The 15486-nt window shown below is 48.6% G+C and overlaps 6 protein-coding genes and 1 non-coding gene across 7 annotated transcripts; 3 read left to right on the top strand and 4 right to left on the bottom strand.

Annotated features, from left to right (window-relative positions):
• Positions 1-607: 607 nt before the first annotated feature.
• V1508DRAFT_402057 (uncharacterized protein) lies at positions 608-1546 on the bottom strand (the record flags this gene model as incomplete). Its single annotated transcript, XM_066938456.1, has 4 exons — positions 608-963; positions 1028-1193; positions 1274-1320; positions 1522-1546. The coding sequence occupies 4 exons, from the start codon at positions 1544-1546 to the stop codon at positions 608-610; spliced, it is 594 nt and encodes a 197-aa protein (XP_066798388.1).
• A 590-nt stretch (positions 1547-2136) lies between these two features.
• On the top strand, positions 2137-2847 carry V1508DRAFT_348768 (uncharacterized protein; the record flags this gene model as incomplete). Its single annotated transcript, XM_066936735.1, has 1 exon — positions 2137-2847. One exon carries the CDS (start codon positions 2137-2139, stop codon positions 2845-2847), a length of 711 nt encoding a protein of 236 aa, XP_066798387.1.
• A 2744-nt stretch (positions 2848-5591) lies between these two features.
• V1508DRAFT_409880 (uncharacterized protein) lies at positions 5592-7406 on the top strand. Its single transcript, XM_066939225.1, has one exon. The coding sequence runs from the start codon at positions 5655-5657 to the stop codon at positions 7296-7298; it is 1644 nt and encodes a 547-aa protein (XP_066798386.1). The 5' UTR covers positions 5592-5654; the 3' UTR covers positions 7299-7406.
• Positions 7407-7445: 39 nt separating this feature from the next.
• Positions 7446-8490, bottom strand: V1508DRAFT_348458 (uncharacterized protein; the record flags this gene model as incomplete). The annotated part of the gene is made up of 2 exons (XM_066936725.1): positions 7446-7513; positions 7569-8490. The coding sequence occupies 2 exons, from the start codon at positions 8488-8490 to the stop codon at positions 7446-7448; spliced, it is 990 nt and encodes a 329-aa protein (XP_066798385.1).
• Positions 8491-9012: 522 nt separating this feature from the next.
• On the bottom strand, positions 9013-12022 carry V1508DRAFT_409877 (YT521-B-like domain-containing protein). Its single transcript, XM_066939224.1, has one exon. The coding sequence runs from the start codon at positions 11669-11671 to the stop codon at positions 9458-9460; it is 2214 nt and encodes a 737-aa protein (XP_066798384.1). The 5' UTR covers positions 11672-12022; the 3' UTR covers positions 9013-9457.
• Positions 12023-13004: 982 nt separating this feature from the next.
• V1508DRAFT_t8 lies at positions 13005-13076 on the top strand. Its single transcript has one exon. It is a non-coding gene; the product is annotated as a tRNA-Glu (tRNA).
• Positions 13077-13536: 460 nt separating this feature from the next.
• On the bottom strand, positions 13537-15408 carry V1508DRAFT_188751 (diacylglycerol acyltransferase-domain-containing protein). The gene is made up of 4 exons (XM_066936160.1): positions 14981-15408; positions 14855-14932; positions 14276-14801; positions 13537-14223 (listed from the first exon to the last, which is right to left on the bottom strand). Exons 1-4 carry the CDS (start codon positions 15019-15021, stop codon positions 13636-13638), a joined length of 1233 nt encoding a protein of 410 aa, XP_066798383.1. The 5' UTR covers positions 15022-15408; the 3' UTR covers positions 13537-13635.
• Between the last annotated feature and the right edge of the window lie 78 nt (positions 15409-15486).

Raw genomic sequence — 15486 nt, 5'->3', positions numbered from 1 at the left:
GAGAAGCTCACGATAAGAATTTATCGGCAATATAAGGAATGCCGCGAGAAAATTGTGGGGCCCAGTCAGTCGCTTACTTCCTCTGCATGCTGCCGACTTCTATAGGAGCATAGCCGCAAAGGATTCCTTTCGCCCGACCCATGGGATGTCGTAGGACTTTGCTATGGCATGATGAGAGGATCTATTGCCCCGAGCGAGCTGTTGGCGCGTTGGGGCAAAGAATACATAGTTATTCCAACGCTATGGAATCTTGTAATTCGGCTGCAAAATTCCAGGCACATTAATAACCCCCCATTCGAGCAATTTTTATTCAACTCATTTATACAGTTCACGTGCATGTCAAGCAAATCATCACACCCATCAAACAATAACGCCCGAAACAAAAAAAAATGATATTTGCATCAAACCATAAACCATTGAAAGTATAGCATCCATTAACTACCGTTTAAAACAACCAAATGCCCAAGTTGACCGTCCAATACTCCTCGTTTTTTGTCGTAAGAAACACAGTATATAAAAGTAGACGTCAACCGAAGATCACGTAGTACACAAATGTGCACAAACCATATAGTACAAGAATGTCGTGAATACGCGGTAGGCGTTGCAATTAAAAGGTAGCCTCCTCAGGAACGTCGATATTCGACACCCATCGCTGGTTGGCGTTCGTAGAAGCATCCGAGGCGGTGGATACAACCGACTCGGAGCGGGGACGACTATCGGCACCAGGATCAGCCTTCTGGTCCTCAGTTGGGACTGCATGGCTGACTTTGGCAGCGAGGACAAGGAAGTTGCGCTTCTCAGACTCGAGAGGAGCGGAAAGTCTTAGGAATTGAGGAGCCTTTGCGACGGCAGTGGCAGCGAGCGACGGAGAAGTGGCGGAGTGCATTGTAAACTTGTGAACTGCGACCTGTATAGAAGCGATCGACGTAGAAAGATGAAAGATCGACGTGCAGAGCAAAGGTCCTAACGAGCGATTACGATAGTGATAACGATGGCAACGAAGGTGACAATGAAAAGGAACGAGAACCACGGGGACTACCATATAAATATATATAATAGGGCCTCTCAGCTACAGGGTCCCGGGCAGTGGCCCGAGGGCCCCTAAAGGTGGGCCGAATGTTCTGTTTGCCAACGTTTCGCATGTCAGCGCGACTCGTGACGCAATCCGCACACACACCGTGGCTCAACGGGTTCTAATTGGCTGTCCCCGCACAGCCGCACGAGCCACATTTGCTCGTGCTTTGGATTCGGCGAATAATGCTGACTTGTTTACTTTCTCCCGCTTTGGAAACCCCTTGCGACCGGTGTGACAGTTAATTTCTTATGGACAGCGCGCATTCTAGGCCAACTGCCGAAATAGTCAGCTTCATGTCTGCGCAACGATCTATGTGTTTTCGACTTTCGAGCTATAGTTGCGTTAGATTTTTGTGTCTGCGCCGCATCTGCAAAATTTTTACATATCTTTGTAGCTCGGGCCCCCTGGGCTTCGGCCGGAGACTCAAAATGACGTAATGATCCAACCCATTAAATCTCGCTTGGCGGACATCCTTGCCCTGCTCATGACTAATCTACCACCGGACTTATGGTTATTCCGTCGAATCATCTAGAGATCTGGACATAATCCTGCGCTCTAGCAGCTGATCGGTTAAGTGAATCCTGTTACGTAGCAAATAGCACACTCTCATCGTCCGCCATTAATGTCGGTGTTCTTCAGTTGCGGAATATCAAGTATGGTAGGTTTAAACTGTGGCACTATTAAGCATTGTAATTGTACGAATACAATATTCTTGCTTTGTGAATCATATGACGTCATTTAGGGCACACCTATCAAGCTGTTAACACGGGAAATATACTATCTACCGTTCTATATCGATTGGATTTCATACATACTATCTCCCGTTGTATATGGATTTCATACCTGTCAAGTATTTGTAGTCAGCTTTATCTCCGCTCCTCTGTGATAAGTTAGAACGTTCTTGCGTCGCCGGCAACGCGAGTTGGCGTCCAACGTGACAACCGAGTAACCGAGAGAGGCCATACAAATTGCAGCGTCAATCCGTCACCACATTAGCGCGATTCATGCCTACTGTTCCTTTCGAAAGCTCTTGGATTGGCAACTCGACCAGACACCGCACCATGTTTAAGACCGATATTGCAAAGGTTGGCTTGACCGTTGCTCTGGCCACTGTATCCACGTTTGCGGCCTATCTCGGCTACAAGGATTACAAGGCTTGGATGAGTCTAGGACCTGGCGGACTACCCCACAATTTCGTCGGATATCTCACCACTTCGTCCATGAAATTATTCGCCATTAGGTATCCTCGAGATTTCAGATCCGTGTCGGGAAATTCACAAGCGGTTGCAAAGTATCTGTCTCCGGACGACATTCCTTATCGCAACGGTGACTATCCCGTCATCGCGCCATGGCCGGTTCCGAATCGTGTTCTCAACCAGATCGCACCGCAAGAATTCAAGATAGAAGTACATCAGACCATTTACTCAATCAAAGATATTGTTCTTGCCAATGGTAAACGCTTACCAATGAAAGTTGCTAGATCGTTTCTTGAAAAACATAACGATGCTTTATTCGCTGGCGAAATTCTTGTGGAGTGTGAAGTAGCGCATCAGCACCCGGTCGATGGCAGCTTCCATGTCAACTTGCACCCATCAGATGCACGGTTGTTGATTGAGAGACGCTGGGGGGAACTCCATCCGTTTTCAGGAAAGGTGAAAGCTATTCCTGCTGGTTATATGTTGATTTACCCACCTCGTAATCAATTAGAATTGAAATTAGTGAATGAATGTATTCAGGCGAGCGTGCAGTATCTCGCAGACACTCAATCCTAGCCTTCTACAAAGTTTCAATTTTCTTTGGCTAGTTGAAGACTGTGCTCTGTCATCGCCGTCGAAACAACGATTGCAAAGTGAAATCAGGAATATGAAGTGAAGTTTAAGGTATCTACTGCACGACTGCTATCCGGCCATGCTGGTTCCGCCCGATCGTGGCGCTTTTAGTGACCGTATACAGCCGTTCAACCTGTGCGCTCTGTTCTACAAACGACTTAAATTATAAATTATCCGGGCAATTAGGAGCATTATTTTGTAACTTATTAACAAGACGCTTCACATGAAATGGTTAAATTGATAACATTATCGTCAGCTGCGACAGCAGTACACATTGTTCATCGGCGACATGCAGATCTAACTTTTGTACTTGCGATATAACTACATCCATACTTTTTAAGATCCAATTCCACAAAATAGGATCCAACAAATGAATAATGCCTCTCTACCCTATCTACTCTATTCTATACCAAGTAGTACTCGCCACCAATGTCGGTGTATAATGAGGTGCGGCTTGTGCGTTGTGACAACCTCCTGATTCTTAGCTTTGAATCTCTCGAATTCGGTCTCAACATCCCACACCCACGGTGAGTTAGACGCGAACAATAAATCAAATTCTTACTCCTCTCTGTACCTCTAAGACTTTGCAAAAATTATTGTGCTTCCTCGTTTTGCCATTCGTGCCTAGCATCGAGATGAAGAACGGAATGTCCTGGAAGCAATAGCGGATAGGCGAGATCCCGAACCAACAGACAATGCATATTCCAACCAATACACGGCAGCAACACCATAGTGTCGCATAGTTGTATTGCTTCTCTAGATCCCGGCCAGGATATCGGCATCGAGCGGGCCACCTACCAGTGTGCATAGCTCGGCTGTGTGTGATGGCTCTTAGCCATAAGGACAGAGATTCGGATCGAACTTATGCACATCTCTGATATCCACAACGAGCTCACCGTTGTTGCATAAGCCCGGATCCATCCCTTGAACAGGCGAAGTTTTGTCCAAGTTGTTCTTGAGGATTCATGGCAGGCAATCTTGTCAGTTCTGACAGACTTGAAGTGCATCCCTGAGTCTTCTTGCAATTGCCGATGCTCTCGTGGAATGAAGTACTTCCTTCGCAATATCGTTTCCATGCCCGTGCAAACTGAATCTTGCTGACAATATGTATCTTTGAGAATGCATATACGCAGTCGTATGCGCTGACCAGCATGTCATTACCATGACTTCAGTTGGCTGCATCTCGAAGAGCTCGTCGATACAAGACATTCGGGCGCAGAACCGTTGGCCCGTATACATCCACGAAGGTATGGAGAACATGCCAAAGGCACGTTCAAACACGGTGTGTTAACAATATACGGCCGTGAACGTGTCCGATAATGACTCTCGCGGAAATATTGTCAGCGTGGAGTTCCTTGGTGGATCAGGAGACACGTCTTTCTCAGTGGCTGTCAAAGCGTTGACAATAGCGAGATACGACTTGACTCTCGCTTTCCAGATAATAATGTTTTTCCATCCTAAATGGGAATCTGTACGGCAGTTTATGGCGTGGCAATCATGGAAAGGTAGCAGTGGAAGTCATGCGACTGACAGAGCTCATAATCTATGAGAGATGAATGAGGGCTGAGAGTCTAGTCTATGAATGATAACCAGACTTTGAGCTCTATAAATACATAAAAACCTGCAAGGAGATCATCAAGACTTTATCATTGAGACTCTCGATATCGTCGTCGTCGATTTGCATATTCTGGTCGCTTTCAAGCCAGGTTGAGCGTGTAGTGGAACTGTGGAAATTCTGACTTGAGATCGCTCTTGAACATACATAGCAAATGTTGGAGAGGACGTTGACGTCGCTGACAGACTTCTCATCAATACTTCATTTTTCCGTTCTTATATGGTCTTGATCGTGCTACCTCTCCTGATTGACATCCAGCAGTAGTTTGGTTATGATGTCCCAGTTCCTAGTACCATACTTATGGTGATGATCAAGCCAGGCCCCTACCATACGAGAAACGGTCATGAAGTTCCACAAGACTGGCTTTTCCATACACCTTTGCAGAGCCTGAGGTGGCCCGAAGATTTCGGGTAGGTAACCCTGAACTTACGCAATACGAAGATGTCCATTCTCGTACTTGTCGGTGAATCTAAATCGCCCGTTCTTCTTGATCTTCCCTCTTAGAGGCTAAATAGAAGCATTAGTCTTCCCGAAACATACTGAACACCATAGCTAATCCTTGCACGACACATGTGCTATGACTGCTGCCAGTTGTACTGTTTCCTTCAACACGAGGCATTCGTCGAATTCACATCATTCCGGCTCCCTGGAGCAAGGGAACTTGTTCCTCGAGAGTGCTACGAGGCTGCTCTGCAACCGAGTGGATAATTCGTAGAACTCAACTGCCTGAGGTATCGATCAGGTTCAGACGTTCAGTCATCCAGGGCAAACTGATTTATCGCAGTGCCGGTGTCCTACTCAGGGTCGCGGACTTGAAACCAGCTGCTGCCAATTTAGGTAATTCAATTTCTTGGCCTAGGCTATCAGTGCCTAAGCCTTTCATAGTACCCGCTTCTCGGGGGACTAAACGGGGGAGGGAGTTTTCTTAGAGCCGCACATGACCGGGGATGGAGTAATCAACGCGGCGTTGAAAACGCTAATTTATAATAATTGCCGCATTGGGGTTGGCGCCGCGCGGCGATCATTTACGCGTCGAGAAACTTTCATTGCATCTGCCGTTTCCCTTGTTCTCCTCGAATGATATAGTCATTAAGTCACATCTATATCTGTCCTTCAAGTTTTAAATAATAACAGCATGCAGGCCAGACCTAACTTTCTCGATGAAGTCATGCACTGTCAAAGGGAGAAATGGAAACAAGAGGCAACTGTGAAAGAAATAGAGGCTCTAGCAGAGGCGTTGGATACCCGAATAGACTGGCTACCAAAGCGAAAAGATCCAGCTTCCTGTCTTCCAAGCGAAATTATGATCGAGGTTTTTAAGGACTGCAGTTTGACGGTTGACCAAACTATTGCACTGACAACTGTTAGCAAGAAATGGAAAGCGCTGCTAAGGGACGTTCCTTGCTTCTGGCATGGCAGAGTATCGGAACAGGGACTCATGCGGTATCGGAGCGAGACAGTGCTGAAGATTGCCGAAGCAGTTCAAGAGATGGGAATAAAATCTGTCTCTTTTAGCTTAATCGCTGACATGCGTACACGATTTAAGTGGCCCAGTCGATTCCCAAGATTGACACGGCTATTGATCACCATTGAGCAGTCCCGGGCTGTCGTGCCGCTACTTTGCCGCGGCTCATTTCCGAATCTTCTGAAGCTCGATATCTATGTCTTTCCTTATGTCAGTGAAGCGGATATTATTTACTCGATACCAGTTGATCCTCCTGAAATCTCGTGGTACCCTGTGCTGCAACTAGAATCGCTATCATTTTCACACGGCACATCGCAAGCCGAAGTGGCTATCTATAATGACGAATTCCGTGGCGGCTATCGCAGACTGCACAGCGCGTCCATCAACAATTTTCTTCGGCTCGCACCGAATCTGAAGAATTTCGAGTTGATGACGCTGAAGGTTTGGGATATAGCTGAGTTTCCACTCGGTACGCTTAGATCTGACTTAGATGTTATTGGACGGGATTTGGATTTCAGCAAGAATACAAAACTGGAGAAAATTCGCTTGTTCAACGTATATTTGCATCCTGATCAAAAAATTCCTCCAACCTGCAAGACTGCTTGTTTTCAGCTCGTGCAAGCCATGACATTTCCGCAGCTCACTGCCAACTGCAAAGAGCTGATTACGTCTGTTCCACCGCTGGCGGTTGTGCCTGCGGTGGACGGTGGCTGGGAATACGAGCGGGGAAGTTCTCGCGAAGTAGTTCAAGACGAGTACAAAGGGCTCGAGAAACTAACACTGCGATGTGTTAATGGTCTTGTTGGAACTCTTGTCCGGTGCGATCCGTCACGACTAGTCGACCTTGATATCGGTGGTCACAATACTAATTACTCGTCGGCTCGTGATTACTCGAGATACGGGCTCACGACAGTGCAACCGTTATCTTTGCTGATGGCGCGCAGACTGTGCCCGAATCTGCGACGTTTGGCAGTGTCGCACGTCGACGACAGAGATCTCGCCAACTTCGCAATAATGACACATCTCGAAGAGTTTAAAGCCACCTGTGCCAGGGTTACCTGGAGAGGGATGATTTGCTTGATAGGTGAAAGCGCGTTACTCGCCGACAGATCTCACAAAAGCATGGAATGCGTGCTACGCAACAAGACTGAATTAGTACATACGAAGCTGAAGAAAATCAGCTTAATCGTTCTTGTCTCGAAAGGGAAAGAGTCGCCTGTGTCGGATTTTATGTATCTCCGAAAGTTTGGGATCGATATTAGTGGTATCACTGGATTTGGAGAACGTCGTAAAGATGTTGATGATTGGTTTTAGAGGTTTGACTTCGTTTTGGTGTCTGCATTGGGTTGGTTGCTTGTTTTTGCATATCTATCTGTCAAGTTCTGTTTAAGTCTTCAAAATTCACTCATCGGATCATAAAAATATTGCGTTAAGTCGCATTACATTTTTTTCCACGGCCATTTAAGGCTTATCAGGACCATAAGCAAGAGGAGTGGCGGGCGGTACCCATGGGTTCACCTTCATGAAGTCTAAGCCAAAGTCAGTCTCTGTAACCAAAACAAATTAACAAATAATTATACATACGCTCAGAAATTTCCTCGCGAGTAGCAACCCAGACACCTTCCTTCTCCTTGATGTAATCCATGAACTTAACGAGAGCCTGAAATCGGCCTGGCTTGGCGACGACACGGGCGTGAAGCGCGACGGTCATCATCTTGGGTGTACCCTCGCAACCTTCGGCGTACAAGGTATCAAACGCATACTGGATGTGCTTGTAGAAACCGTCAGTCGAGGACCAGCCAGTCGGCTGATGGAACCGGGCGTCATTGCAGTCATAAGAGTACGGGACCATAAGCATTGCGTCGGTAGTACGTGGGACTGGCTGCCAGTATGGCAAATCGTCCGCATACGCATCAGCCATCCACAACAATGGCGCCCCAAGTTCCTGGTGAACATCGTACACGAGCCGACGGGTGTGCTGGGACAGTCTCGCGTAGTACCAACCCTTGGGGTATTCACCAGTGGTGGCCTTCAAGCTCTCCATGTTCTTGATGATGATCTTTTTCTCCTCCTCAGGCGACAACTTGGAGTAATCCCACCATCTGTAACAGTGTGACGCAATCTCGTGGCCCTCGCGCTTGATAGCAGCCGGGACATCGGGCAACAACTCAAATGCCTTGCCGACAGCGAAAGTGGTAAACTTATAGCCGTGTTTCTTGAACAGTCTCAAAATACGCCACACACCCGCGCGCGAGCCATACTCAAAGTCGGACTCACAGTCATACGATCGCTTACCGACGTGGGGGACATAAGGCAATTCCCAGATGTACTGCTCGGACGACGGGTCGCCGTTCTCGATCGTGTTTTCCGCGCCCTCCTCGTAGTTCAAAACGAAGTTGATGACTATCTTGGCATTGTTGGGCCACTTGAAGTCAGGCGGGTTCTCGCCATAACCGCGGAATTCACGAGGAAAATCGTAGTAGTTTGGGACGTACTCGAACGGCATCTGCTCTTGTTAGCCGAGCTCTATATTATCCCGAGAGTCATTGCGCGGCTAAATTGAAAGCGCTCGGCTCAATTGACTCAATTGACTTACTTCAACCTGTTTTCAGACTATAGGCAACAAAGATGTATACCAACGAAGAAAAGAATGTGGGAAGGAACAAAAGAGAAAAAGAATTACTGTTCGGGTCTGTGGAGCTTGCTGGGTCGTCGACCGTACTCGCCCGGTGGCTTGGCTTATCGCGCTGACTCGTTCCTTTAAAACTTTAGCCTCGGCGGTCGCCGACGCCGACTCGCCAGGCACTTTGACACACCCTTCGCTGACTTGTCTAAAACATCTGGTTTGCTAAGTCAATCAGCGTCTACATTGCAATTCCTGCTACCATAATGGGCGATGTAATTTATTGCTGAACTCGGAAGTGAGACTTTAGCAGTGCTGATAGACATTAACTCCAACGGGCGGGCGAAACGAGACATGGTTCGTGCGCGCATATCTCGATTTTCATTCATCAAACAGCATTTAAGTGCTGAACATCAGTATCGAATTATGAACAAAGAACTATTCAAGAAACGAACGGCATTAAACTCTAAACCTGCAAATATAACCATGCACATAATCTATAGACCAGATGAGAAACCTAACACGATATTCATAACTAATTTCTTGTATTTTGTTGTTTTGCTGTTTTTTTTGTGCTCTTCGATATTCAGCATTCCTCATTCCTCACTCTACACCAATCTAATAATACTGAATACCGGTCATAAAACGAATTATAAACATAAGAAATCCCACGCCTATAAAATAGCAAAACATCAAAATGGATTCAAAGTCATCAGTCTATATCCCAGCCAGGGCCCATCCAAAAATGAGCCTACAAATCCAAACACATGCATCACACCCCATGCCATGCGAACTAAAAAATGAGAATTAGAAGACAACAAAATGTCTGCATGTCGTTGACGAGATTAATTCACGTATCCCCGGATTCTTCTGATACAGCAGTAATATTACTCTCCACGACGATTGGACCTCTCGGCGGTTCTTTCTGTGTGTCGGCGGGTACAGGAGTCATTGTTACGCTCGGTGAGAACCCGCCGAAGAGTTGTAGCAATTTGCGACCAACACTCGGTTCGAGCTCGGTGCCATCACGGGCGATCTTAATGTCCCGGTTCGCGTTCCACGCGTTTTTGAGACCTTTAGTTTTGAAAAACGGTACCCGTGTAGTCGAAATCCATGTGACTTTGAACGGTGTGCCCCAGGATTTTAGAACCGATGTGTCTGATATGGGGGAGACTGGCGCGGTGGAAGATGATGCTGCTGACGGCGGAGCTGTGTCCGAGGTGCTGGGTTCGGATATCACTTCCCAGAATATTGTGCCGCGGGAAGAGTCGTCGATGATACGACCTGCGGGCGAAGTGGCGGTCGCGGGGGTGTATGTAGTCTTCGGCAGATCTGTTGATTGATGTTGCTGTTGCACGATTTGAGCTGCGACAGACGATGCAGCTGTCGTTGTCGCGGACGATGCATCCGACGCAGTGCCCGATACGAGCGGCTCGTCCTCGTCTTCTTCCACCTCAGGGGGCTGTTCAGCTTTCTCCGTGCCAGCATATTCATGTTTGCTACTCTCCTCTGATGCTTCTTCCGGTACAATGGGCCCAGCCATTCGCGCGTACCCAAAGTACTCTCCGGACTTGTTGGCAGAGAATATCAGATACACGTTATCCCCAGAATTATACGCATCGTTCAACACACGCTCGTTGTGTGCCTGGGTAGCCCATACACCTGTCTGCACAGACAACTCCAAATCCTCGACCGTGAGCGATTTCACGACAAAAAATGCATCCGGTCTATGCGCTCTTGGCTGCGGCGAGATCGTAGTCGATTCGCCAGGCTCGCCAGCCAGGCTCGCGGGTTCGGTCGCATCGTCCTCGTGTGTCGGAGCTGTGCGATCAGCTATGGACCCCCGCTGCATGCGCGCGACTAGTTTCGTGCCTTTCAAAAGTCCGCCAGACCGCTTGAACTTGTCGAGCGCGTCGCGGACTGCCACGTCGGAGGAGTAGTTCACGAACGCGCAATTCGATTTTGATATCAGGAACACGGACTCAATAGCCGGCGATGCGAACATATCCCGGAGATCAAGTACGGTCGTGACAAGGGGGAGATTTCCGACCCATAGTGCGTGGCCCGATTGTTTTGGTTTCCGAGGCGGTCCCCTGGGTAGAACTGCGCTCGATGTAGAGGTCGTTAAGGAAGCGGATGGCTGCGAGAAGTGCTGTCGGTGATGATAGTGGTGTGGGTGATTATGTTGACCATGATGCTGATGTGGCTGCGGTTGCTGCATGAACTGTGCTAAGAATGGATTGCCTAGCGACGGTAGTAGTGGAGGGGGAAAAGGGTACAGTGCTTGCTGAGGTGGCGGTTGTTGGCCTGGTGGACGGCCGAATTGTTGTTGCTGCTGCTGTTGCTGCTGCTCGACGAGCGTCGCGGGTATAAACGAATCGGCGACTGCCGAAGGCCGCCGAGCAAATCGTCCGTGCATTTGCTGTACTCCTCGCTGCTGTAAGCCTGCTGGCGCACCTGGCGCGACGTTTCCGTTACGGGGTGATTGTGGAATTGTCTGCGGGATCATCTGTGCATATGAAGGCATGCCAGGATAGTACGCGGTAGGCGACTGCGGGAATGATCCGTACGGTAAGAATTGCGGCGGCGGACCAGATTGCTGTGATTGTGCACCAAGTGCACCTGCCGACGATCCAGTAGGCGCACTGGTGGGAATCACACCTTGATGCGGGCTTGTCGTAGACTGTCCTGGAACAGACGATCCGGGAGGCGGTGGCAGGACGGTCGGCGAGTAGAGTGGGTAGTATGGATAGTTGATAAAGGATGTTGACGACCCCAGCGGCATGGGGATCGAGAGTGGCGGACCCATTGGTGGCATTGCGGACACCTGTGAACGATGATGTTGATGGGAAGTAACCGGACGCGAATGCTGCTGCCAGTGCTGTTGCTGTTGCTGATGCTGCTGTTGCTGCGGAGGTGTAGGCGTAGGCGTAGGCTGCGTAGACGAATTTGGAGGGTGGTCGGTGGACGAGGATGCTGAGGCCGGCGCAGACGACGGATGATTTGGGTGCGGGGCCGTGTCTTGAACGGTAGCAGGAGGTGCAGCGGCGACCGACGAGGCCATTGGAAGCGGACCTGAAATGACGACGAAGACAATTGGGGAAGTGGAGCAGGTGGGCCGTGTATTGTTCTGCAGAGGCACCTGAGCATACAGTGGCGGTTCAGGGCGAGCTCAGGCTCAGTGCTAGCAAAAGCAGAACAGAACAGAGCAAGAGTGAGCGTGTGGGCGTAAGTTGAGTCCGACGGGGGAGACAGACACACAGACAGGCACGGGGACGAGGCGCACGAGCTACAACAGCAACTGCTCCTACTTGCTCACCACAGTGACGTGCCCTAGAGCTGGCTGTAGCGTTCCTCCGTCCTAATCTACCGGACCACTGGCCGCATTACCTGCGTTGCCGCGTACGTAATTCACGATTGCGCATCTACTTCGAGATCGGATCGGTACATGAGTCTACGCTGTACGCTCAACGTTTGGCATCATTTCTCGACGATCACGGCTGCCAGATTTGGTGAATTACGTGCATTGTACTTTGTGCACCGGAACGTTAGCTGGTGCGACGCCTGTGTGACATAGGCTGAGGCAGATCGCGCCCCGTGCGTACTAAGCTAAGCGATAACCTACGCCTGATCGGGACTAGTGCTGTGGTCAAACAGTAACGTTCGAAGACGTGCACGGGCAATCAAGCGAGCTCTTTTTTGACACTAACGCCGCCCGCTTCCCCCGGACATATGCCGAAAAGTCTTCGATCTGCTTCGATCTTGTTGCTTCAATTAATGCCATTGTTCTGCTAAGCTACATCGTAGTAAGGTACTATATACCCAGTTATATGGTCAGCCGTTTGATCTATTGACGCAGTGAAAGCCCCGCCGGGTTCTAGGTCAAGCTACAAAATGAGCTTGCACAGACTTATACCACCCTGCTCCGGCTCACTGCTCTCTCAATATCATTGCTGGGGCATATAATTGCCGAATGCAGAGAGTGATCTCAGATCCTGCGCTGCAGTAGCGGCCTTCCAGTGGGCCGTAACTAGTCTCGGAGTTTATTTTCCACGGTCAACTAAACTGCGCAATCTCTGTCACCTGGAACATCAATATTTCACATTTGTAGTGTATTAGTAGGCCGATAACGATGAGTGGCAGCGGCATTTGCAATTACTAGTGTGCACCACTACTATATCCGAATGCAACCGTATCCGTCTAAATCCGCGACCCTTGTTTCGTTTCACAGGTCTCTTGTTGGGGTATTATTTGCATGAAAGATACAACCCATGGATTGAAACCTGCCTCGTTTAAATCTCTGCTCTGCTAAGGTATAACCTATAGCCTGCGGCCGGGTAACGCCGGGTAATAGAAAGAGAATATTATTGTCAAAATTGGCGGAAGTTATAATCCAATCCGAAATAGTGTAATGGCTAGCACGGTCCGCTCTCACCGGGCAAATCGGGGTTCAATTCCCCGTTTCGGAGTTTATTTTTTGTTGAATGAGCGGAATGACGTCTTCCTTGCACCTAATTTATGCTTTGCCGATGGCACGAACAGCAGATTATATTATGGATAATTTTCAATCCCATGACAATTTAATGTTATTGCGATCCACTAAATACAACCTATTGATATCAACCATTTTGCAGACTGGAATCGATGACCGAGTGGTGAATGTCGAGTACTGGACGAAGACAATAGACATATAAAATAATTCTTCCCGAGAAGACAAAGACGACAATTCGCCCGTCCTGCATTCACGAAATTGATAGTTACAAATTATAACTGGAGATGACTGCAGGCTATGAAGACAAATATCTGCATAGCTGTCTAGCATGTGGATCATGCAAATACAGGTGAGAAATTCGAAAAGTGTGGTTGATTCTGAATTCGCAGCACAATTGACAGAAACGGCGATAGGCCGCTGTCATTTCTGAAGCAGATTTCTTGGCAAAACAAGATTCCGTCCCAGAGTGGCGAAATGTGCAGAACAATTGTCAAATGATGCAAAACTCCAATACGCCGCCTGCCAAAATATTTCACTCACTCCACAAAACGCATTTCGCAATTCTTGACTCCCTTGCCCTTGTGGTCTACAAAATAGTCGTCCTTATACGTGTCCCATAACCTCCTCAATTCATCCATGTACTGCTTGTGATACACTTCGATTTCAGCTTCCGTAGGCTGGGCCACGTACGGCACTGCAATTGGCTTGCCGACCACGAGCGTCATTTGCCTGCGGTACGGCATCAGCCCAAAGTCGTAATTAAATATACCGCGCGCATACATCAATGGTAGCGTAAAGCCTGCCGCTTTCTTGATAAAAGTCTGGATCTTATACAGCTTCGATGATCGGTCCCCGCGGACTTGGTCGTACACATCGTTCTCGCCGAAACTGAGGATCGGGACTAGACAAATCGGCTGGCCAGATACCCGGGCCGTTGACATTGCAAGCTTGACAAAACCGCGACGTTTAAGGAGGATCAGATCTAGCGTGCCTGGTTCCGCTAAGAGCGACTCTTGGGCGCCGCCGATAACTATGCAGATGGATTGATCGTGTTTGAGGAGATTGGTACAAGACCGTCGAGATACCGAAGCAATTCCAAGTGACAGCAAATACTCTCTGTAAAACTAATCTTTTATTAGTACTATCCCATGGCGCACAAACCCCACATCGACCTACTGGAAGACTGAAATTTGTTTCAAGTGTCAGTAGTGACACCGGAATCCCGGGAAAGAGCTTCTCCCACCCAGCGCCTTCCGTACCAATGGCACCAAACGCACCCAAGCTAACAATTCCATGCGGATGATACCCGAAAATATACGTCGGTCCGATTTCTTTCGTCGTCCCATTGCCGTTCCCCTTAGCTTTAACTTCTGATTCATTCCCCTCGATAACGGCGTCCTGCACGCCGAACATCTTCGCAATCCACCGCTCGACAATACCACTCGGTTCTCGAAGGCGACCAGGAAACGTCGGCTCGAGCGGAACCTCGCGGTGAATGTGAATGGGGAAGTAATCACAATACAGCCTGAACAACGGCAGTCTTCGAAACAGCGGCGATCTCCGGCGGGTGATCTCTCCGTTCGAGCTGGAGTGGTCGATCCCATATGCGTAGACGACATACATTACCAATAATGGCCAAAATGGAGGGAACGCGAGCATAAGGAAGAACAGACCGATGCAGTATGGTAGCGCGACAGTGTGGCTACACTCATATCATCAGTGACTGCATGTCACCATACGGTAGACGAGACTTACAATAAGACAGCCAATGTCTGTAGACGTCTCTCCAGTGGAATATGAAGTGGAGCGAAGTGCACACTGCGAGGGAATGTCCTATACAGCAATCAGCATCTGTCCTACGCAAGCATCCGACGAACTCACGATTTTTGCGGCGGAGCCTCGATCTCTGTCTTCTCACTCATTGCTAAAATGAATACCAGCAAACGCCGCGTGTCCAACGATTCCTTTGTTCTAAATATGTAGAAGCGAGCACAGGAAGAGGCAGTGGACGGGTAGCCGGACGAATAGGAAATCGGGAGCGAGAGGGGGAGGAAGGTGGGGCACTGCGTCTGAGTGCACGGTCTTAAATCGTCGACATGAAGGCTAAGCGAAATGAGTTAAGGGGCGCCTCTGCAGCGCATCCGTTACGTTTAGGGCGCTATTCGATTGGCAAACTGCGTCTACCCCGCAGTCGAATTTATCGCTCGAATTATATCCTGTTGACATTTCTGACAAACAACCAGCAAATCAAAAAGTTATTCTGCTAAGCGACGATTTTCTTACGGAATAGGTAGATTCCATGTGAAAAGCCTTCGTGGATAATGTAAGTTGGCGGCCAGCTACTGGTGCAAATTTTGTTCTTCCTGCAAGTCTGTCCAACTCTAGAT

This window comes from Lipomyces doorenjongii (genome assembly GCF_038497915.1).
Source record: "Lipomyces doorenjongii strain NRRL Y-27504 unplaced genomic scaffold V1508scaffold_4, whole genome shotgun sequence".
Taxonomy (NCBI): domain Eukaryota; kingdom Fungi; phylum Ascomycota; class Lipomycetes; order Lipomycetales; family Lipomycetaceae; genus Lipomyces; species Lipomyces doorenjongii.
This window is presented reverse-complemented; position numbering and strand designations above follow the sequence as displayed.

Excerpts from the sequence above, each read along its gene's own strand:
- V1508DRAFT_188751 (XM_066936160.1), bottom strand. The coding sequence starts at position 15,021 with ATGAGTGAGAAGACAGAGATCGAGGCTCCGCCGCAAAAATC. Across the intron at positions 14,933-14,980 it reads GAGGCTCCGCCGCAAAAATC|GACATTCCCTCGCAGTGTGC; the intron begins GTGAGTTCGTCG and ends ATTGCTGTATAG. Across the intron at positions 14,802-14,854 it reads CAGACATTGGCTGTCTTATT|CCACACTGTCGCGCTACCAT; the intron begins GTAAGTCTCGTC and ends ATATGAGTGTAG.
- V1508DRAFT_409877 (XM_066939224.1), bottom strand. The coding sequence starts at position 11,671 with ATGGCCTCGTCGGTCGCCGCTGCACCTCCTGCTACCGTTCAAGACACG.
- V1508DRAFT_409880 (XM_066939225.1), top strand. The coding sequence starts at position 5,655 with ATGCAGGCCAGACCTAACTTTCTCGATGAAGTCATGCACTGTCAAAGG.